The sequence below is a fragment of the Trachypithecus francoisi genome, unplaced genomic scaffold (genome assembly GCF_009764315.1).
Source record: "Trachypithecus francoisi isolate TF-2019V2 unplaced genomic scaffold, Tfra_2.0 Lachesis_group0, whole genome shotgun sequence".
NCBI classification, from domain to species: Eukaryota; Metazoa; Chordata; class Mammalia; order Primates; family Cercopithecidae; genus Trachypithecus; species Trachypithecus francoisi.
The window spans coordinates 19,131,541-19,154,538 of NW_022681453.1; the positions used below are offsets into that span (position 1 = coordinate 19,131,541).

Genomic DNA, 22,998 nt, shown 5'->3' on the forward strand with positions numbered 1-22,998 from the left:
TGGCTTGGTGCTAACGGTGTGCTCTCTTGCTGCTCACTCCAGGAGGCAGATGTCATGGAGGAAGTAGAGATGATGGTGGAGAGCCTCCTGGACGTGCTCTTGCAGACTCTGCTCACCATCATGAGCAAATCGCACGCTCAGGAGGCGGTAAGAGGGCAGCGGTGCCCGCAGTGCACAGCCGAGATCACTGTTAGTAACTAACATCCAGGTTTTCTTGCCTTCTTTTCTAACCTGGGGCTTTTCCAAAGCACTCTCCCTCCATCTTACCATCCCACCACCTTCATCTCAGCCTCCCTTCCTGCATGGTTGTCAGCATGCTGCCCTCTTCCCTTCTTGTATCTGACTCTCCTCTCCACTCTGAAAGCTCTAGGTTCATATTCTCAGGACTCTTCTTTAGGGCAGATCCGGGGAATGTTTCTTGTCCTGTTTTCCTGCATACTTTGAGCCAAGTCATTTTCTATATTGTGGAATGAAGCAGGGATGTATGTAAGATGTAGTAAGAGGCTGAAGATGAAAACAGACTACTTCTTCTAGGAACCCCCTCGTATAGGTTCTCCTAAATGATGTACAGGACAGAATAATTTTCTCAGAATTGGCTTCTATCTACAAATTAGTTGCTTTTGTCCATTATGTTTGTATCTACATTTTTAGCATTTGGAAAAATGTGATGAGGTAAATTTCACTGGCATTACTGAATAATGATTTTTCTGTAATCTAATTAGAAGAGAAACAAACTGGGAAGGCTTCTCAGGAGGGGCAGAGAGACGATACCTTGGGCCCCTCATGTACCCCAACTCCAGAATAGACTTCTCAGCCCTGAGGTGGGAACATGATAAACAGTTTTCGTGGAATCTTTCCATTGGCAGATGGGAGATTACAGTGATCTCTCTGAAGAAAACCCTCTGGAGCAAGCCAAGCTACAGCGTGCTAGGGGGAGCAGGGAGCACTCAGGGAGCAGGTATGTGTTCTGAAGCACTGGGCTTGGAAAGAGTGTCTGCTCCTTTAGGAGCCTTTGTTGAAGGTACTCTCACTGTAAGTAAAAAACATATATGTATGTGTACCCTGGCATTTCCTGGTAACCCAGCCTTCTAACCAACACTTACACAGTGCTTGCTGTGGGCCAGAATCTGCTTTAAGCACTTGTCCAATATTAGCTCATTTAGCAGTACTGAGGAAGTGATTCATTTTATGTAGATTATAATGAGGATGATGATAATTGTAATTTGTTTAGTACCTTTTTACATAATGGACTTTATTCTTAAATGCTTTATGTACATTAACCCATGTGACCCTCATGACAAATTACCTATAGCTTTTTATGTCCATTTTTGAGATAAAAATGAGGTTCATGAACATATATATTGTGCACACATGTATTTTTAATAATTTCAGGTCAGGTGCCGTGGCTTATGCCTGTAATCCCAACACTTTGGGAGGCCAAGGCGGACAGATCATCTGAGGTCAGGAGTTCAAGACTAGACTGGCCAGCATAGCAAAACACAGTCTCTACTAAAAATACAAAAAAAATTAGCCAGGCGTGGTGGTGGGTGCTTGTAATCCCAGCTACTCGGGAGGCTGAGGCAGGAGAATCGCTTATACCTAGGAGGTGGAGGTAGCAGCGAGCCAAGATCGTGCCATTGCACTCTGGACTGGGTGACAAGAGCAAAACTCCGTCTCAAGAAACAAGAATAATAATTTCAGAGACCTAGAAAGGGTTTGAGAGACTAAAAACTGTTGTCACTTTCTCACGAGTTCATAAATATTTGAAAATTGCCCAAGTGAAGTAAATGTTCTCCCTCCCTTTTAAAGAGGCAACTAAGAGGAGGCCATGCTTGTCTGCTCCATGCCAAAAGTTGCTATAAGATGGTTTTTGAAGTCCTTAAAGCAGGATTTTATTCCATGTATCCCAGTTGGAACTTGAAGACATTTTGAACATTGATATTTATCCTTTAATTTCTACTTGTCTTAAAGCCCATAGCTTGTCCCCTCAAAAAGGTCAATTTTAACTCCTCTGCCTTTCAGACAGGCATATTGATCTGCTGTGTTTTGTTTGCCCAGTCCAGTAACCCTGTGCAAATTCTAGGAGGTTCCAAAGAAGTCCTTGTATAAGGGCTGCTGTGGCCCAGCAGGATCGACAGAATCCAAATTCTGTCCAGAGAAGGTTAAGCTCTCCCCTGTTCCAGGTATCCTCTATAGACTTCAGTACAGTGCCTTGGCAGCAAAGGACTATTTAGCCAAAACTTTCCTAGGAAAAAAAGGGAGAATATTTGTCTCACTTTGCAATACTACTTTATTATTGTTTAAGATTTTTCATTAGCCCCATGCTGCAGAGACCTTATTCCCCCCCAGTCCCTCCAGGCTTTCATTAGCAGAAAAGAAAGCTTTAGAGGGCCATATTTGTCATCTTTCTTCCATGATCATTGGGGCCATCTCAGACCCTCCCTTCTCTCCTTGCCCTCTATGGATGGGGGGAACACAGCCCTTGCAATTGGCCATGCTAAGTGTCTTTTTGGGTTGGTCCCTAGGGCGAATATGTGTCCTGCCTTCTCTCACTGCTCCGCCAGATGTGTGACACCCATTTCCAGCACCTCCTGGACAACTTCCAGAGCAAAGATGAACTCAAGGTAGGCAGTAGAACACCTTTCATCTGGGAGCCAACACTCCCCAGGGGCTTTTTCCCTGTCAGGGGGATGAGTGCAAGTGACTAGCATTGCCACGGGTGTAGGATTCACCAGCCCTACTTTACAGCTGAGTGTTGGCCTCCAGAAGCTGAAAGCCAGCAGTGTCCCCACACAGCTGGACCCTGGTAACAGTGCCAAGTTTTCCTTGACTATTGGCAGCCCTGTGATCATGTGCCTCTATTAGACTCCCACACTGGTTGTCAGAAAACCAGGACTCCTTCCTTTCTTAGTAACTTGGCAGTTACCCTTATATTTTGTACCTACAAATTAGGATTTGCTGTTTTAATGCCTTTAATAATAATGATGATGACAACTTTTTTTCATTTAAATATATTTGTGGAAGACACCTTTAGAGAGCAAGGTGTGCACTGCTCATTTGCTGCCAGACTCTGGGTCTGGAACACTGAAGGGCTTATTTTTATCACAGATTGCTATACATAATTTAAAAAGCCAAAGTGTACTACAAAGTTCATAATATAAAACACCTGTTTTTTTTAGCTAGTAGTCCTAGCTACTCTTGAGGCTAAAGTGAGAGGATTGATTGAGCCCAGGAATAATTTTTTAAAAAAATATAGTGGTTTCCTGGCTCAGCCTGACTCATGTCCAGTCCCTGCTCCACAAAGGCAGCCACTTTCAATTCGTTTGCTATTCTTCAGGAAGCTTCTACTACTATTTTTAGCTATTATTATCTATTTTTCCCTTTCTATGGAAAATGAAGATGATTCTCCAGAATCATTCCTCTCTCACACACATCCTTTCTCCCATTCTCCCAATGTAGTTTTCATATATTTTTGTTTGCATTGGTTATATTGTTTATCTTTTCTTTATTACAGCTAAATAAGTACTGTGGTGAGCCAAGACTGTCCTGGGATTATGTTTCTTTTCTTATAGAGCAGTGATGTCCAGTCTTTTGGCTTCCCTAGGCCACATTGGAAGAAGAATTGTCTTGGGCCACACATTAAATACACTAACACTAATGATAGCTGATGAGCTAAAAACAAATATATATATATATATATACACACACATATATATACATGCGCGCGCACACACACACACACATATATATATATAAATATTTTAAGAAAGTTTACAAATCTGTTTTGGGCTGCATTCAAAGCCATCCTGGGCTGCATGTGGCCCATGGGCCGTGGGTTAGACAAGCTTGTTGTCAAACTTATTGTTTTTATAAAAATTAATTGCCTCTTTTTTTTATTTGCTTATGTTTTGTTTTGGTCTTCAAATCTGGTGAGGATTTCCCACTCTTGCTATCATCTTTCTAACATATCTCTTCTTCCAGCCTGCCTTATGGTCAAATTTATCAGATGTCAGGTCACTTTTTTTTCCTAGAGATTTTCTCCCCTACTGCTTTTATTTATTTCAGTATCTATCTTTTGTGTTGGAGACTCTCTTCCTACCGACTTTCCTGTAGAGACTCCTGGATGATAGTGTGTATCTAAAAGTGAAGTCCTTTAGTGCTGATTACAAACTCTATGTATAGGCAGGGCTTTCTCTAGCAGGCTCCCCTGTAGATGGCCAAAGAGGATCTGCCCTTTTGGTCAGAGCATTCCCTAATTCCTATATCTGCAGGACTTGGACTTGTTCATTCCCCAGAGGGGAGTCTTCCACTTCTGTGTTGGGCACAGGAGTTCAGTGTCGCAAAAGATCAACACTGAGACAAAGGATTCCTCAGCAAGGCTAGTTTACTTTCTGCAGAAAGGGTGCACTCGCCAGCAGTCCAGCCACAAGAGCACACACAAACAAAGGAGACAGGGTCATCTATAACCTGACCCATCCACCCAACTGCTGTGTCTGGTTTCCATTGGCTGGAACGGGATCTCACATTCTATACTTGACCCGATTGGCTAGCAACTTAGAACTTCCCAAAAGAGGCAAAGGTAGAGGAGAACAAAGGAAGAGAGGAAGTAACTTGTGGAATGCTGAGAGAGGCAAAAACACTTAATAAGGGAGACGAATAGGCTATGACCTAATGCTTGCTTGGATTGGTTCAGGCATGCCAGGGCAAATATCTAGGCTAAAATGTGAAAGCTGAGAACAGAGTATATTGATTTCTTTATTACAGCTAACAGAATTTAAGAATATTAGCACTGGTCTTTGAGTAAATTTTGCTTCTAAGAGAGGTTACTATCCTTAATTAGACTGGGAGGAAAGTTCCTTTGAAGAGGAACCTCTGTGTATTTCATTTTCTGCATTCTGGAAATAGAGTAATCTACCAATATTTTAGGAACCACATAGCAAAAAGGGGCTGTGAGTCTTCCAGTTCAGCAGGTAAAGTTTCTTTAAATGCCTATTTTCATTTTGGCACCTCAGTCCTCAGCTGTTAATGTATCCTTGAAGACCCTCAGTGATCACCTCCTCCAGAAAACAGCCCTCAGTACTCTGGCAGGGCAGGGAAAGACTTATTAGCTAGTGACATGAGATAGCAGAGGGGATGTTAGACTTTAATCTTCCTATTCTTAGCCCTCATACCTTAGATTACGGGAGGTGCCTAGTGGTGCTTCAGTGTGTGTGCCTTGCTGCTGCTGCTTCTCATCCCCAAAGGCCCTTGGCTCTTGGTATTCCCAGGTCTGTTAAGTTAGTTACCAGTTTCTTCTTTGTCAAGTTTTCAGTATTTGTTGACCTCATTTGCTTACCATCTTCTCCCCTCTTGTTTTCTTTGTGTGGGTCTGTGCATTTCTCTTTCTTAGCTATTATTTTAGAGGATTTGAGGAGAAGCCACGGTAAGGGAACATGTTCTGTCCACCACACTGAATATGGAACTTTGTATGTGTTTTCTTTTTTTATGACAGTATTATTGAGATACAATTATACCATAAAATTCATACTTTTCACAAGTGTATAATTTAATGTTTCTGATTATATCCATCTTAAAAAGACTCATCACAAATAGTGATATCAAGTTAATAATTTAAGACTTCCAGCCAGGCACAGTGGCTCTCGCCTGTAATCCCAACACTTTGGGAGGCCGAGGTGGGCAGAGGCAGATCACCTGAGGGTGGAAGTTTGAGACCAGCCTGACCTGACCAATATAGAGAAACCCTGTCTCTACTAAAAGTACAAAGTTAGACGGGTGTGGTGGTGCACACCTGTAAGCCCAGCTACTCGGGAGGCTGAGGTGGGAGAACCACCTGAACCTGGGAGGCAGAGGTTGCGGTGAGCCAAGATCGTGCCATTGCACTCCAGCCTGGGCAACAAGAGCGAAACTCTGTCTCAAAAAAAAAAAAAAACTTCCACAAAGAAAAGCCCAGGACCAGATGCCTTAATTGGTGAATTCTACCAAATTTTTAAATAAGAATTAATATCAGTCCTTTGCAAACTATCCCAAAAAATAGAAGAGGAGAGAACATTTACCTACTCAATTTATGAGGTCATTAATAAATACTGTGATAAGAAAACTGGACAAAGACATCAGAAGAAAAGCAAACTACAGACCAATACCCCTTATGAATATAAACACAAAAATCTCCAGCAAAATACTAGCAAACTGAATCCACCAACATAGTAAAGTAAAAGGATTATATACCATGATCAAGTAGGATTTATCCCAGAAATGCAAGGTTGGCTAAACATGTGAAAATCGTCAAGGAATGGCGTGAGCCACACAGAAAAATAGGAAGCTCCTGACTCTCCCTCCACCCACAGACGCCATATAAACATCTATTCATGGGTCACTTCCCTCTGAGAGAAGGAGACCAATTGAAAGACTCTTACCCACCAGGCAACTGAGGAAACATCCACATTGAATGGGTAGGAAAAGCTGAGAGGCACACTCAGGCACAGACCGCACCCCTGGCACTGCACCATAAAATCAGGAACGGAATCCTTAACATTTACCTGCTCCCTGTGGAGAGGAGGCTTTGGACTTTACATATACCACCTTAATTCTAAGATTTGCCATGGTTTGGCTCCTAATTCACCAACTCTAGGAGGGGAGGAAATTTGACACATGTAAGTATCTCAAGATCACGAGGAAAAAGCAGCAATTTTATATGGGCACACAAGCACTTCCAGGGCTTTATCCTCTAGAAGCACTCAGAGAAAGGGCTCCAAAAATACAGCTCCATGTGTCTCTCAGGAACAGACAAATTCTTTCAGTGCACATGTGGCAGTCTGGCTTCTTACTGACTTAGACTGGGGAGTTAAAGGAGCAGACAAGTAGTAGCTTGCTGCTAGCCTGAGCAGCAGATTGGCACTTCCTGAGCCTCCTCCCCCAGCTCACCCTAGTGATAATTTCAAACAAACTCCTCTCCTGGAAGGAGTTTGTCCATACATGGAGCATCCCAACTTTTGTAGCTTCTACCCAAGGGAATGCATCCTAAACCTCCCTGTTCTGGGAGCAGAGAGGACTGGCTTCTGTGTGTCTCTAGACTACATGAGAAAGGTTGTGGTTTCATATGGGCATGCAAGCACTTCTGGGGCTTTATCCTCCTGAAACAGTGCAGAGAAGGGGCTTAAAAACACAGTTCCCCTGTTTCTCCCTGTAAGGGGTGTATGACTACTTGGTGGTCTGGCTTCTAACTCACTTACATTCATGAGTTAAAGGGACAGGCAAGTATTGGCCCACCAGCTGCCTGAGAAGCAGATTGGTATTTCACAGGCCTTCTCCCCCAGCTTATCCCAGGAATAATTCCAGGCCTGTTAATCCCTACTGGAAAGAATTGTCCACATATGAGTGCTCCAACTTTTACAGCTTCTACCTGAAGGACTGCATCCTAAACCTCCTAGCATTGGGAGCAAAGGAAGCTGCATATATATAAGGCTGTCTAGACCTCAGGAAAAAAAAAATTGCAGTTTTATATGAGCACATAACTACTTCCAGGGTCTTCATCTCCCAGGATCAGTACAGAAAAGTGGCTTTAAAAACTCACCTCCCATTTCTCCCTGGAAGAGGTTTATGCCATTGCATCAAGTACCACAACTTTTACAGTTACCTCCCAAAGGACTCTATGCTAAACCTCTTAGTTCTAGGAGCAGAAAGAGTTAGGCATTTATGAATCTCCCCAGATCACAGAACAAAGATGGTTTTAAGTGGGCGCACAAACACTTGCAGGAGCTAACACCCCTTTGAAGCAGTGAAGAAAAGGAGCAGGAACATGCAGCTCCAATTTTTCTCTTTAGAAGGGTCTCATGGCACATAATTCCAGTGGCTGCTTTGTAGCTTGACTTATATTGAACTTGTTTCAGGGAGCTAATGGAGAAAACAAACAATAGACATTTAGCAGCCTGAGCCAAGGCTCAGTACTTCATGAGCCTTTCCTTTGGCTCACCACAGTGATAAGTCCAAGTGTACCCATTCTTCCTGGAAGGCGTTTGGCCACACATCAAGTGCCACAACTTCTATAGCTCCCACCCAAGAGACTATCTCCTTAATAACCTAACCCTGAGAGAATGGGGCTTTGCATTCCTGAGTGGCCCTAGATCACGGAAAGCCAAGGTGTAGACATACAGTGTTTGCAACAAATCCACTTCCCCAGCTTAGTGCAGTGACAGTGGGAGATGCCCATGTTCAACTTTACCATGAAGATACAATAAACTGGAGCATGCATCCAATACTTTATTTAACCTTTGCAGCTACATAACAAGAGTCTGGCTCCTAAGTTATCAGTTTCAGAGTATGGAGAGGACATGGCACATCCTAAGCTCCAGGAAGTCACACAAAACAGAGACAGCAGTCTGGAGAAACACAAAGATATGAAAGGCACCTTAGAATCTCTGGATGGATGGATTGGTGAGATCCTTCTACACAAGGCCAATCTGACAAGATTGGGAGAAATAGTTGTCTCATCTCATATGCGGAAATGAACCACAGAGCATCAAGGAAGATAAACAGGAGTGTATTTCAAACAAAAGAATAAGATAAATCTCCAGAAACCAGCCCAAGTGAAGTGTAGATATGTGATCATCCAACAGGGAATTCAAAATAATGTTCATAAAGATGTTTACTGAGGTCAGGAGAGCAATGAAAGAATAAACTGAGAAATTCAACAAAGAAATAGAAAGTATATGTAAGTACCAAACAAATCATAGATCTGAAGAATACTCTAAACTTAAAATTTCAATAAAAGGATTCAGCAGCAGACTGGATCAAGCAGAAGAAAGGATTAGTGAAATCAAAAATAGGTCACTGAAAATTATATAATCTGAGAAACAAAAAGAAAAGAAATTTTAAAAAGAGGTAAGTCCGGGCACGGTGCCTCACGCCTGTAATCCAAGCACTTTGGGAGGCCAAGGCAGGCAGATCACGAGGTCAGGAATTTGAGACCAGGCTGGCCAACATAGCGAAACCCTGTCTCTACTGAAAATACAAAAAATTAGCTGGGTGTGGTGGCGGGCACCTGTAATCCCAGTTACTTGGGAGGCTGACGCAGGAGAATCAGTTGAACCCAGGAGGCAGAGGTTGCAGTGAGCCAAGATCATGCCACTGCACTCTCCAGCCCAGGCAACAGTGCATGACTCCATCTCAAATAAAAGAAGAGTTTAGTTTGGAAGTCCTACCCAGAGCAATCAGGCACGAGAAAGAAAACGCATCCAAATAGGAAAAGAGGAGTGAAACTATCTTTGTTTACAGATGCTATAATTCTATACCTAGGAAACCCCATGGCCTCTGCCCAAAGATTCCTAGATCTGATAAACAACTTCAGCAAAGTTTCAGGATACAAAAATCGATGAAAAAAATTAGTAGCATTTTTATACACCAACATTCAAGCTGAGCCAAATCAAGAACATAATTCCGTTCACAATAGCCACAAAAAGAATAAAGTATCTAGGAATAAAATTAACCAGAGAGGTAAAAGATCTCTACAAGGAGAATTACAAAGCTGCTAAAATAAATCAGAGATGACACAAACAAATGGAAAAACATGCCATGTTCACGGATAGGAAATGAAGAATCGATATTGTTAAAATGACCTTACAACTCAAAGCAATTTACAGATTCATTGCTATTCTTATTAAACTACCAATGACATTTCTCACAGAACTAATAAAAAACATTTAATTGATACAGAATTTTTTTAAAAGCCTGAATAGCCAAAGCAGTCCTAAGCAAAAAGAACAAAGCTGGAGGTGTGACATTACCTGACTTCAAACTATATACTACAAGGCTACAGTATCAAAAACAGCATGGTACAGATACAAAAAAACAGACACATAAACCAAAGGAACAGAATACAGAGCCCAGAAATAAAGCTGCATACCTACAACAATTTCATTTACAACAAAGTTGACAAAAACAAGCAATGGGGAAAAGACTCCCTATTCAATAAATGGTGCTGGGATAACTGGCTGGCCATATGCAGATTGAAACTGGACCCCTTCCTTACACCATATACAAAAATTAACTCAAAATGCATTAAAGACTTAAATGTAAAACCTAAAACTATAAAAACTCTGGAAGATTTTCAAATAACTTTAAAAAGAACTACCTGGACATAGGCCCTGACAAAGATTTCATGACAAAGACACCAAAAGCAATTTAGAGCTTCTGCACAGAAAAACTCTCCACAGAGTAAACAGGCAAGCCACAGAATGGGAGAAAATATTTGCAAACTATGCATCTGACGAAGCTCTGATAACCAGAATCTGTAAGGAACTTAAATTCACAAGCAAAAAAAAAAAAACAACCCTGTTAAAAAGTGGGCAACAGACATGAACAGACACTTTTCAAAAGAGGACATACAGCAAACAAGCACATGAAAAAATGTTCAGCATCACTAATCACTGGAGAAATACAAATGAAAACCACAGCAAGATACTATCTGAGACCACTCAGAATAGCTGTTATTAAAAAGTCAAAAAAAAAAAATTGGGAGGCTGAGGCAGCAAGATCACTTGAGCCCAGGAGTTCAAGACCAGCCTGGGCAACATAGCAAGACCCCATCTTGACAAAAATAAAAATAAAAATTACCTAGACACGGTGACATGTGCCTGTGGTCCGAGCTGTTTGGGAGGCTGAGGTAAGAAGATCACTTGGGTCCAGGAGATCAAGGCTGCAGCAAACTGATTATACCACAGTTCTCCCAGCTGGGTGACAGGACAAGACCCTGTCTCAAAATAGTAAAAAATAAAATTAAAAAATTGAAAGTCAAAAAATAACAAATGCTGGTGAGGTTGCAGAGAAGAGGGAACACTTATACACTGCTGGTGGGAACGTAAATTAGTTCAGCCATTATGAAAAGCAGTTTTGTGATTTCTCAACTTAAAAAAGAACTATCATTCAACCCAGCAATGCCATTACTGGATATATACCCAAAGGAAAGAATTAATTCTACCATAAAGACACATACACATGTATGTGTTCATCACAGGACTATTCACAATAGCAAAGACATGGAATCAACCTAAATGCCCATCAGTGGTAGACTAGATAAAGAAAGTGTGGTACATATACACGTTGGAATACCGCACAGCCATTTTAGAAGAACAAGATCATGTCCTTTGCAACAACATGGATGGAGCTAGACGTCATTGTCCTAAGTGAACTAACACTGAAAACCAAATACCACATGTTCTCACTTGTAAGTGAAAGCTAAACATTGAGTACTCCTGGACATAAGAAGAGAACAACAGGCAGGCTCAGTGGCTCATGCCTGTAATCCCAGCACTTTGGGAGGCTGATGCAGGTGGATCATTTGTGGTCAGGAAGGAGTTCGAGATGAGCCTGGTCAACATGGTGAAACTCTATCTCTACTAAAAATACAAAAATGAGCCAGGCATGGTGGCACATGCCTGTAATCCCAGCTACTCAGGAGGCTGAGGCAGGAGAATCACTTGAACCTAGGAGGCAGAGGTTGCAGTGAGCCAAGATAGCAGCACTGCACTCCAGCCTAGGTGACAGAGTGAGACTCCGTCTCAAGAAGAAAAAAAAAATTAAGAGAACAACAGACATCAGGGCCTAACTAAGAGTGGAGGGTGGGAGGAGGGTAAGGATCAAAAAACTACCTATCAGGTACTATGCTTATTGTTGGGGCAATATAATAATCTGGACACCAGACTTCCATGATGCTCAATTTACCTGTATAACAAACCTGTACATGTACCCCTGAACCTAAAATAAAAGAAAGAAAAAAATTAACATAAAGACTTTTAAATACCTTTTACTCAGAGTAACAAGTGACAAAAACTCACTTAGAATGAGGGAGTAAATGACTAATGGCCTAGTTTTCCTGAAAATGAGTTTGAAAGAAAAGGACTAGAGGAAATGGTCCTGAAGAAAGAAACTGAGAGCATGAAAGACTGACTTCCTTGATAGCAGTATGCTTCTCTGACTGCAGGTAAAGGCTACTCATAAGCCAACAGATTTTATTTTTTATTTCCTAAGCTGAAACGGCCTAGCCCAGGAGGGTGTGTGTGGGGGTGTGTGTGTGTGTGTGTGCGCACACACGCACGCGCATGTGTGTGTATTTAAATGGGTTGAGGAAATAAAGAGAGGAAAGGGAATAGCCTGGGGGAAGACAGATGAGAGACTTGAGTACAAATGACTTAGGACAGGAGTGACAAAATAGAGAAACAGCTCTAGGTTATTTAAAAAAAGAACGTATATACCATGGAATTCTACACAGCCATAAAAAAGAATGAGATTATGTCTTTTGCAGCAACACGGATAGAGCTAGAGGCCATTATCCTAAGAAAACTAATGCAAGAACAGAAAACCAAATGCTGCATGTTCTCACTTATAAGTGGGAGCTATACATGGACACAAAGAAGGGAACAACAGACACTAGGGCCTATTTGAAGGTGGAGGGTAGGAGGAGGGGAATTAAAGTATAGAGTTTATTTATGCAATCAATGTTGTTATCAGCCTAAAGTAGCAAGTTGTAAGTATAAGATGTTTTATGTAAGCCACTGAGTAACCACTAAGCAAAAGCCTGTAATGAATATGCAGAAGATAAAAGCATCAAAACATACCACTAGACAGCCATCCAGCCACAAAGGAAGAAAGCAATACAGGAAGAAAAGAACAAAGGATCTACAAACAACCAGAAAACAATTAAAACAGCACTTGTAAATAAGTCCTTGCCTATCGGTAATTACTTTGAATGTAAATCAATTAAATTCTCCAATCAAAAGATGTAGAGTTCCTGAATCGATTTTTTTTAAAGACCCAACTATATGCTGCCTACAATAGCCTCACTTCACCTTAAAGGACGTTCATACACTGAAAGTGAAGGGATGAAAAAAGACATTTCATGCAAATGGAAACAAAAAAGAGCAGAGGTAGCTATACTATTTCAGACAAAGTTGACTTTAGGTCAAAAGTTATAAAAAGAGACAATAGGCTGGGTGCAGTGGCTCATGCCTGTAATCCCAGCACTGTGGGAGGCCAAGGCAGGTGGATCACAAGGTCAGGAGTTCAAGACCAGCCTGGCCAAGATGTGAAACCCTGTCTCTACTAAAAATACAAAAATTAGCCAGGTGTGGCGGCGGGCACCTGTAATCGCAGGTACTTGGGAGGCTGAGGCAGAGAATTGCTTGAACCCGGGAGGCGGAGGTTGCAGTGAGCCAAGATTGCACCACTGCACTCCAGCCTGGGCAACAAGAGTGAAATTCCATCTCGAAAAAAAATAAATAAAAATAACAAAAATAATAAATATCTAGAGATAAAAATGGAAACATATCAAATCTTACAGAATGCAGCAAAAGCAGCTCTGGGAGGAAAGTTTATAGCAATAAATCCCTACATCAAATAAGAAGCAAGATCTCAATGCAGTGTCACACCTCAAGGAACTAGTAAAATAAGAAAAAACTAACCCCAAAGTTAACAGAAGGAAAGAAATAAGAAAGATCAGAGCAGAAGTAAATGAAATGGAGACTAAAAAAAAAGAAAAAAGAAAAATCAACTAAACTTGTTTATTTTCTGAAAAAACAAAATCGAAACTTTTAGCTAGAATAGAAGAAGAGAGAAGACTCAAGTCAGAAATGAAAGAGAGAAGACATTACAACTGACAACACAAATATAAAGGATCATAAGAGACTGGTACAAATAATTATATCCCTACAGATTGGACAACCTAGGAGAAAATGATAAATTCCTAGAAACATATATCTACTAAGACTTAATCATGAAGAGATTGGAAATCTGAACAGACTAATAGCTAGTAAAGAGCTTGAATCAGTAATTAAGAGTCTCCCATCAGAGAAAAGCCCAGGACTAGATGGCTTCACAGTTGAATCCTGCCAAACATTTAAAGACAAACTAATAATAATCCTTCCCAAACTTTTCTTAAAAATTGAAGAGGAGGGAATATTTCCAAACTCATTTCATGGGGCTAGCATTACCTTTATACTAAAGCTAGACAAAGACACTACAAGAAAAGGAAGCTGTAAGTCAGTAACATGGATTAATATAGATGCAAAAGTCTTCAACAAAGGACTAGCAAACTGTATTCAACAGTATGTTAAAAGGATTATTCACCATGATCAAGTGGGATTTATTGCTGGAATATAAGATTGGTTCAACATACACAAATCAATAAATGTGATTCACCATATTAACAGAATGAAGGAAAAAAAAACATGATCATCTCAATAAATGCAGGCAAAGCATATAAAGAATTTTTCATTTCATGATTTTAAAATTCCTAACAAATTACATATAGAAAGAATGTTCTTCAAAACAATAAATATCATATATGATAAGCCCATAGTTAACTTCACACTCAACAGTGAAAAACTGAAAGCCTTTTTTTTAAAGATCAGGAACAAAACAAGGATGTCCACTCTGACTACTTCTGTTCAACACAATACTAGAAGTCCTAGCCAGAGCAGTTAGGCAAGAGAAAGAAAGAAAAGGCATCCAAATAGGAAATGATGGAGTAAAATTGTCTGTTTGCCATTGACATGGTCGTATATGTAGAAAACTTCAATGACTACAAAAAAACCTGTTAGAACTGGAAAACAGATTCAGTAAAGTTGCAGGAGACAACACCTAATTAGTTGTGTTTCTATACAATAACAACAAACTGTCTAAAAAAGAAATTATGAAAACAAGCCAGGTATGGTGGCTCACACTTGTAATACCAGCACTTTGGGAAGCTGAGATGGGAGGATCACTTGAGCCTAGGAGTTTGAGACCAGCCTGGGCAACATAGTCAGACCTCCTCTCTACAAAAATAAAAGTTAAAGAAGAATTTACAAAAACCATCCCATTTACAATGGTATTTTTAAAAAACAAAATACTTAGGAGTTAAAAAAAAAATTTTTTTTTAGACAGGGCCTCCCTCTCTCTCCCAGACGGGAGTGCAGTGGCACAATCTTGGCTCAGTGCAACCTCCACCTCCCAGGTTCTAGGGATTCTCCCACCTCAGCCTGCTGAGTAGCTGGGATTACAGGTGCATGCCACCACGCCCGGCTAATTCTTTTGTATTTTTTGGTAGAGATGGGGTTTTACCATGTTGACCAAGTTTTAGGGGTACAAAACCAAGGAAATTAAAGATCTACATGTTTACTGAAAACTATAAAATATTGATTAAGGAAATTAAAGATTATGCAAATAAATTGACAGATATCTCATGTTTATGGATTAGAAGGATTAATATTGTTAAGATGTTTATACTCCCTAAAGCAATCTACAGATTCAATACAATCTCCATCAAAATTCCAATGTCATTCCTCACAGAAATTTTTTAAAAATCCTAAAACGTGTATGGAATCAAAAAAGACCCCAAATAGCCAAAGCAAGCTTGAACAAAAAGAACAAAGATGGAGGTATCACACTACCATATTTCAAAGCATATTACAAAACTATAGCGATCAAAACACCATGGTACTGGCACAAAAACAGACACATTGACCAATAGAATAGGATAGTGAACCCAGAAATAAACTCACACATCTACCATTAATTGATTTTTGACCAAGATGGCAAGAACACACAATGAAGAAAGGAGAGTTTCATCAATAAGTGATGTTACGAAAATTGGATAAACCACATATAGAAGAATGAAAGTAGACCTTTACCTCACCTCCCTATACAAGAATCAGCTGAAAATGGATTGAAGACCTGAAATGATAAAGCTACTAGAAGAAAACATAGGAGAAAACACATGATGTTGATCTAGGCAGGGCTTTCTTGGATATGATCCCTAAAGCACTGGCAATGAAAATAAAAATAGAAAATGGGATTGCATCAAACTAAAAAGCTTCTTCACAGTAAGGAAAACAATAGAATGAAGAGAAAACCTACAGATTGGCAGAAAATATTTGCAAATTACATGTCAGATAAGGGACTAATATCCAAAATACACAAGGAACCTCAAGCTACTCAATAACAAGACTACAAATAACCCTATTTTTAAAATGGGCAAAGGACTTGAGTAGACATTTCTTCAAAGAAGACATCAGATATATGAAAAAATGCTCCACATTTCTAATCATCAGAAAACACAAAGTAAAACCACAGTGACATATCACGTCACATTTGTTAGATAAGCTATAGTTAAAAAGATGAAAGATAAGTATTGGTGAGGATGTAGAGAAAAGGGAACTCTTATACACTGTTAGTGATATTGTAAATACAGCCATTTTAGAAAACAGTATGAAGTTTTCTCAAAAAAACTAAAAATAGAATTACCATATAATCCAACAATTCCACTTCTGGGTATATACCCAAAGGAATTAAAATCAGTATGTCAAAGAGATATGTACACTCCCATGTTCATTGTAATGTTATTCACAATAACAGAGACATGGAAAAAACCTAAGTGTCTATCAGCAGATGAGTAGATTTTTAACATGTGGTATATATACACAGGGAATACTATTCAGCCTTAAAAGAAGTAGGAAATTTTGTCATTTCCAGCAACATGGATGAACCTGGAGGACATTATGTTAAGTGAAGTAAACCAGGTACAGACAAATAATCATATGATCTCACTTTATGTGTAGAATCTAAAAAAATTGAACTTGAGGCTGGGCATGGTAGCTCACCCCTGTAATCCCAGCACTTTGGGAGGCCTAGGCAGGCGAATCAAGAGGTCAGGAGACCAAGACCATCCTGGCTAACATGGTGAAACCCCGTCTCTACTAAAAATACAAAAAAATTAGCCAGGTGTGGTGGCAGGTACCTGTAGTCCCAGCTACTCCTGGAGGCTGAGGCAGGAGAATGGCATGAACCCAGGAGGCGGAGCTTGCAGTGAGCCAAGATCGCGCCACTGCACTCCAGCCTGGGTGAAAGAGTGAGACTCTATCTCAAAAAAAAAAATAAAAATAAAAATTGAACTCGAAAAGTAGGTAGTAGAATGATGGTTACCAGAGGCTGGGGGTGGGGGCAGTAGACAGAGAAAGGGGAGAGGTTGGTCAATGGGTACAAAGTTTCAGTTCAGGTGTTCTGTTGCACAGCATGACAACAATAGTTAATAATGGATTGTGTATTTCAAAATAGCTAAAAGAATATTTTCAGTGTTCTCACCACAAAAAAAGATAAATATCTGAGGTGATAGATATGCTAATTAGGCCAATTTGTTCATTCCACAATGTATACATGTATTGACACATCAGATTGTGTTTAATAATTATATACAATTATTATTTGTCGATTAAAATAAAAATTTTAATAAGAAAATAAGTGTAATACACCCTTAAATGGTATAAAGGACAAAACCACATGATCGTCTCAGTGAATGTTGTCTTAGTCCATTTTGTGTTTCTATAAAGGAATACCTGAGGCTGATTAGTTTATAAAGAAAACGGGTTTGTTTGGCTTACAATTCTAATGTCTGAAAAAGTTTAAGACTGGATCTCTGGCGAAGGCCTCAGGCTGCTTCCACTCATGGCAGAAGGTGAAGGGGAGCCAGTGTGTGCAGAGATATCATGGTGAGAGAGAAAGCAAGAAAGAGGGGGAAGGTGCCAGGCTCTCTTTAACAACCAGCTGTCATGGGAACTAATAGAGTGAGAGCTCACTTTTCCCCCAAGGGAAGGGATTTATCTATTCTTGATGGATCCACCCCATGGCCCAAACACCTCCCATTATGTTCTATCTCCAACATTGGGGATGAGATTTCAACATGAGGTTTGGAGGGGACATATCCAAACCAGAGCAAATGTAGAAAAAGCACTAAAAAAATGTGCCAACAATTTTGATATTTGTTTTGTAATAAAATCACTGAAGAAACTAAAAATAGAGGCAAACTTCTTCAACCTTATAAAGGGCATCTACGAAAAACACACACCTAACATCATACTGCATAACAAAAGATTAATTTATTTCCCCTAAGATCAGGAACAAGGGCAAGATGTGTGCTCTAGCCATTTTTATGTATTATACTGGAGAGTCTAGCTGGGGCAATAAGGCATTGTGGGGTGGGAAGTAACCTTCAGGTTAGAAAGGAAGAAGTGAAACTATCTCTATTCACAGATGACCTGATTCTTTTTTTTAGGAGGTGATGTCTCATTCTGTCATCCAGGCTGGAGTACAGTGGCATGATCATAGCTCACTGTAGCCTCAAATTCCTGGGCTCAAGTGATCCTCCTGCCTCAGCCTCCCAAGTAGCTGGAACTACAGGCACTCACAATCATGCCTGGCTAACTTTTTTAATTTTTTTAAGAGATGGAGTCTCACTATGTTGCTCAAGCTAACTTGATTTTATGTACAGAAAATTCTAAGGCATCTACAAGAAAATTATCAAAAGTTACAAACAAGTTCAAGATTTCAGGACATAAGATCAATATCCAAAACTCTATAGTTCTATACACTAGCAATAAATGATCCAAAAAATGAAATTAAGATTAAAATTCCAGTTACAATATCATCAAAATGAATAAAAAAGAAGTTCCAGCTTTATTTTTGCAGAGATTGACAGTCTGAGCCTTCAATTCATGTGGAAATATTGGGGACTCAGCCAAAACAATCTGGGTAAAGAACAAAATTGAAAGATTCACACTTTCCATTTTCAAAACTTACTGCAAAGTAACAGTAATCAAGATTTGTACTGACATAAAGATAGATACATAGATCAACAAAACTGAAGAGTCCAAAAATAAACTCTTATTTAAATTGATTTTTTTTTTTTTTTTGAGACGGAGTCTCACTCTGTCACCCAAGCTGAAGTGCAGTGGTGCTATCTCGGCTCACTGCAAGCTCCGCCTCCTGGGTTGATGCCATTCTCCTCCCCCAGCCTCCCAAGTACCTGGGACTACAGGCGCCTGCCACCATACCCGGCTAATTTTTTATATTTTTAGTAGAGACGGGATTTCACTGTGTTAACCAGGATGGTCTTGATCTCCTGACCTCGTGATCCACTCGCCTCGGCCTCCCAAAGTACTGAGATTACAGGCGCCTGCCACCGCGCCTGGCCGCCTATGTTTTTATATTTTTAGTAGAGACGAGGTTTCACCATGTTAGCCCGGAAGGTCTTGATCTCCTGACCTCATGATCTGCCTGCCTTGACCTCCCAAAGTAAATTGATTTTTTATAATTATGCCAAGGTAATTCTGTAAGGAAAGAAGTGTCTTTTCAACAAATGGTTTTGGGACAACTTAATATCCACATGTAGGGCCAGGTGCAGTGGCTCATGCCTGTAATCCCAGCACTTTGGGAGGCCGAGGCAGGCAGATCACCTGAGGTCAGGAGTTCGAGACCACCCTAGCCAACATGGGGAAACCCCATCTTTACTAAAAATTTAAAAATTAGCCAGGCACGGTGGCAGGCACCTGTAATACCAGCTACTCAGGAGGCTGAGGCATGAGAATCGCTTGAATCCAGGAGGCAGAGGTTGCAGTGAGGCGAGATCATACTACTGCACTCCAGCCTGGGGGATAGAGCAAGACTCTGTCTCAAAAAAAAAAAAAAAAGTCCACATGTGAAAGAATGATATTGCACCTCTACCTTATACTACATACAAAATTAATTAACTTGGAATGGATTTTAGACCTAAATGTAAGAGCTAAAACTATGAAACTGTTGGAAGAAAACATAGTAGTATATCTTGTGTTAAGCCATGGTTTCATAGATGTAACACCAAAGTGCAAACAAAATTTAAAAATAGGGTTAGAAAGTAAGGCAGAAATCAGGTTATTTAAAACCAAAATCAAGAAGGTATTTGAAACCAATGGGAACAAAGAGATAATGTACCAGAATCTCTGGGATGCAGCTAAAAAAGTTTAAAGAGGGAAATTTATAGCACTAAATGCCCACATCAAAAAGTTAGAAAGATCTCAAATAAACCTTTCTAATATCACAACTAAAGAACTAGAGAACCAAGAGCAAACAAACCAAAAGCTAGCAGAAGACAAGAAATAACCAAGATGAGAGCAGAGCTAAAGGAGAGAGTGACATGAAAAAGCCTTCAAAAAAAATCAGTGAATCCAGGAGCTGGCTTTTTGAAAAAATTAGTAACATAAGTGGACTGCTAGCTAGATTAATAAAGAAGAAAAGAGAGAAGAATCAAATAGACACAATAAAAATGATAAAGGGGATATCACCACTGTTCCTACAGTAATACAACCATCAGAGAATACTATAAACACCTTCAGGCATGTAAATTAGAAAATCTAGAAGAAATGGATAAATTCGTGGACAGGTACAGCCTCCCAAGACTAAACCAGGAAGAAGCTGAATCCCTGAACAGACCAACAACAAGCTCTGAAATTGAGGCAGTAATAAATAGCCTACTAACCAAAAAAGCCCAGGACCAGATGGATTCACAGCTGAATTCTACCAGAGGTACAAAGAGGAGCTGGTACCATTTCTTCTGAAATTATTCCAAACAATTGAAAAGGATGGACTTCTCCCTAACTCATTTTATGAGGCCAGCATCATCCTGATACCAAAACCTGGTAGAGATACAGTAAGAAAAAGAAAACGTCAGGCCAGTATCCCTGATGAACATTGATGCAAAAGTCCTCCATAAAATATTGGCAAACCAAATCCAGCAGCACATCAAATAGCTTATCTACCATGATCAAGTTGGCTTCATCCCTGGGATGCAAGGCTGATTCAACATATGCAAATCAATAAAGGTAATTCAGCACATAAACAGAGCAAAAGATAAAAACAACATGATTATCTCAATAGACGCAGAAAGACCTTTGATAAAATTCAACATCCTTTCATGATAAAAACTCTCAATCAACTAGGTATTGATGGAACATATCTCAAAATAATAAGTGGCACACTTGAATACAGCACACCAATGGGTCTTGACTCTTTATACAGTTTGCCATTCTGTGTCTTTTAACTGGGGGCATTTAGCCTATTTACATTTACAGTTAACATTGTTATGTGTGAATTTGATTCTGTTATGATGCTAGCTGATTATTTTGCACACTTGTTGATGTAGTTGCTTCGTAATGTCATTGGCCTTTGTACTTTTTTTTGCAGTGACTAGTAATGGTTTTCCTTCCATATTTAGTGCTTCATTCAGGAGTTCTTTCAAGGCAGGCCTGGTGGTGACAAATTCCCTCCTCATTTGGTTGTCTGAAAAGGATTTTATTTCTCCTCCACTTACGAAGCTTAGTTTGGCCAGATACGAAACTCTGGGCTGAAAATTCTTTTCTTTAAGAATGTTGAATATTGGCCCCCAATCTCTTCTGGCTTATAGGGTTTCTGCTGAAAGGTCTGCTGTTAGTCTGATGGGGTTCCCTTTGTAGGTAACCTGGCATTTCTCTCTGGCTGCCCTTAACATTTTTTCCTTCATTTCAGCCTTGGAGAATCTGATGATTATGTGTCTTGGGGTTGATCTTCTCGTGGAGTATCTTACTGGGGTTCTCTGGATTTCCTGAATTTGAATGTTGGCCTGTCTTTTTAGGTTGGGGAAGTTCTCCTTGGTGATACCCTGAAGTATGTTTTTCAACTTGGTTCTGTTCTCCCTGTCTCTTTCAGGTACCCCCATCAGTCATAGGTTCAGTCTTTTTACATATTCTTGTAGGTTTTGTTTATTCCTTTTCATTTTTTTTTTTTTTCTTTAATCTTGTCTGCCTTATTTCAGCAAGATAGTCTTCAAGCTCTGAAATTCTTTTCTCTGCTTGGTCTATTCGGTTATTGATACTTGTGTTTACACTATGAAGTTCTCGTGTTGTATTTTCAGCTCCATGAGGTAATTTATGTTCCTCTCTAAACTGGCCATTCTGGTTAACAGCTCCTGTAATGTTTTATCGTGGTTTTTAGCTTCTTTGCATTGAGTTAGAACATGCTCTTTTAGCTCAGCGAAGTTTGTTATTACCCACCTTCTGAAGCCTACTTGTGTCAAATCATTCATCTCAGCCTCTGCCCAGTTCTTTGCTCTTGCTGGAGAGGTATTGCAATCATTTGGAGGAGAAGAGGCACTCTGCCTTTTTGAGTTTTCAGTGTTTTTTCACTGATTCTTTCTCATCTTCATGAGTTTGTCTAGCTTCAGTCTTTGAGGCTGCTGATCTTTGGGTGGGGTTTTTGTGGGGACTTTTTTGTTGATGCTGTTGTTGTTGCTTTCTGTTTGTTTTTCTTTCAATAATCAGGCCCCTTTTTGTAGGGCTGCTGTGGTTTGCTGAGGGTTCACTCCAGAACCTATTCACCTGGGTCCCTCCCACACCCAGAGGTGTCACCTAAGGAGACTGCAGAACAGCAAAGATAGCTGCCTGCTTCTTCCTCTGAGATCTCTGTCCCTGAGAGGCACTGACCTGATGCCAGTGGGAATGCTCCTATATAAGGTGTCTGGCAACCCCTATTGGAGGGTCTCACCCAGTCAGGGGACACGGGATCTGGGACCCACCTAATGAAGCACTCTGGCTGCCCCTTGGCAGAGGGGGTGTGCTGTGCTAAGGGGGAGTCCCACTTGTCTGGGCTGCCTGGATTCCTCAGAGCTAACAGGGGGAAAGACTAAGTCTGCTGATCCATGGAGACCATGGCCACCCCTCAGTCCCAGGGAGATCAAAGTTCTGTCTCTAAACCCCTGGCTGGAGTTGCTGAAATTCCTGCGGGGAGGCCCCACCCAATGAACAAGAATGGGTCAGGGTCCGACCTAAAGTGGCAGTCTGGCCGCAGTCTGCCACAGCCAGTGTGGCAGTTTGGGTCCAAACTGTCCAGTCTCCCCAGCACCAGCAGGGGGAAAACTGCAGACTGGAGCTACAGTGATGGCTGCTGCCCCTCCCCTAGGGAGTCAGTCATCTTAGGTAGCAGGCAGTGGCTCCAGTGGCGCAATGGGTTAGCACACGGTACTTATAAGGTAGCAGGCAGCCATAGTGATGCCTGCTGCCCCTCTCCTGGGGAGCTCATTTGTCTTAGGCAGCAGGCAGCCATAGTGATGACGGCCTCCCCTCCCCCTCAGGAGCTCAGTTGTCTTAGACAGCAGGCAGCTGCAGTGATGGCTGCCACCCCTCCCCTGGG

General features: G+C 40.6%; 1 protein-coding gene across 8 annotated transcripts in view; it reads left to right on the forward strand.

Annotated features, from left to right (window-relative positions):
* The window catches only part of DOCK3 (dedicator of cytokinesis 3), a 735,684-nt gene that overhangs the window by 630,378 nt on the left and 82,308 nt on the right, over positions 1–22,998 (forward strand). For 6 of the 8 annotated variants that reach the window (XM_033208879.1, XM_033208884.1, XM_033208901.1 and 3 more), the window contains 2 exons: positions 43–189; positions 2,526–2,624. In XM_033208879.1, coding sequence (XP_033064770.1) covers positions 43–189; positions 2,526–2,624 — 246 coding nt within the window. The remainder of the gene's footprint in view (positions 1–42; positions 190–2,525; positions 2,625–22,998) is intronic. The other 2 variants (XM_033208890.1, XM_033208917.1) reach the window with 2 other exon arrangements.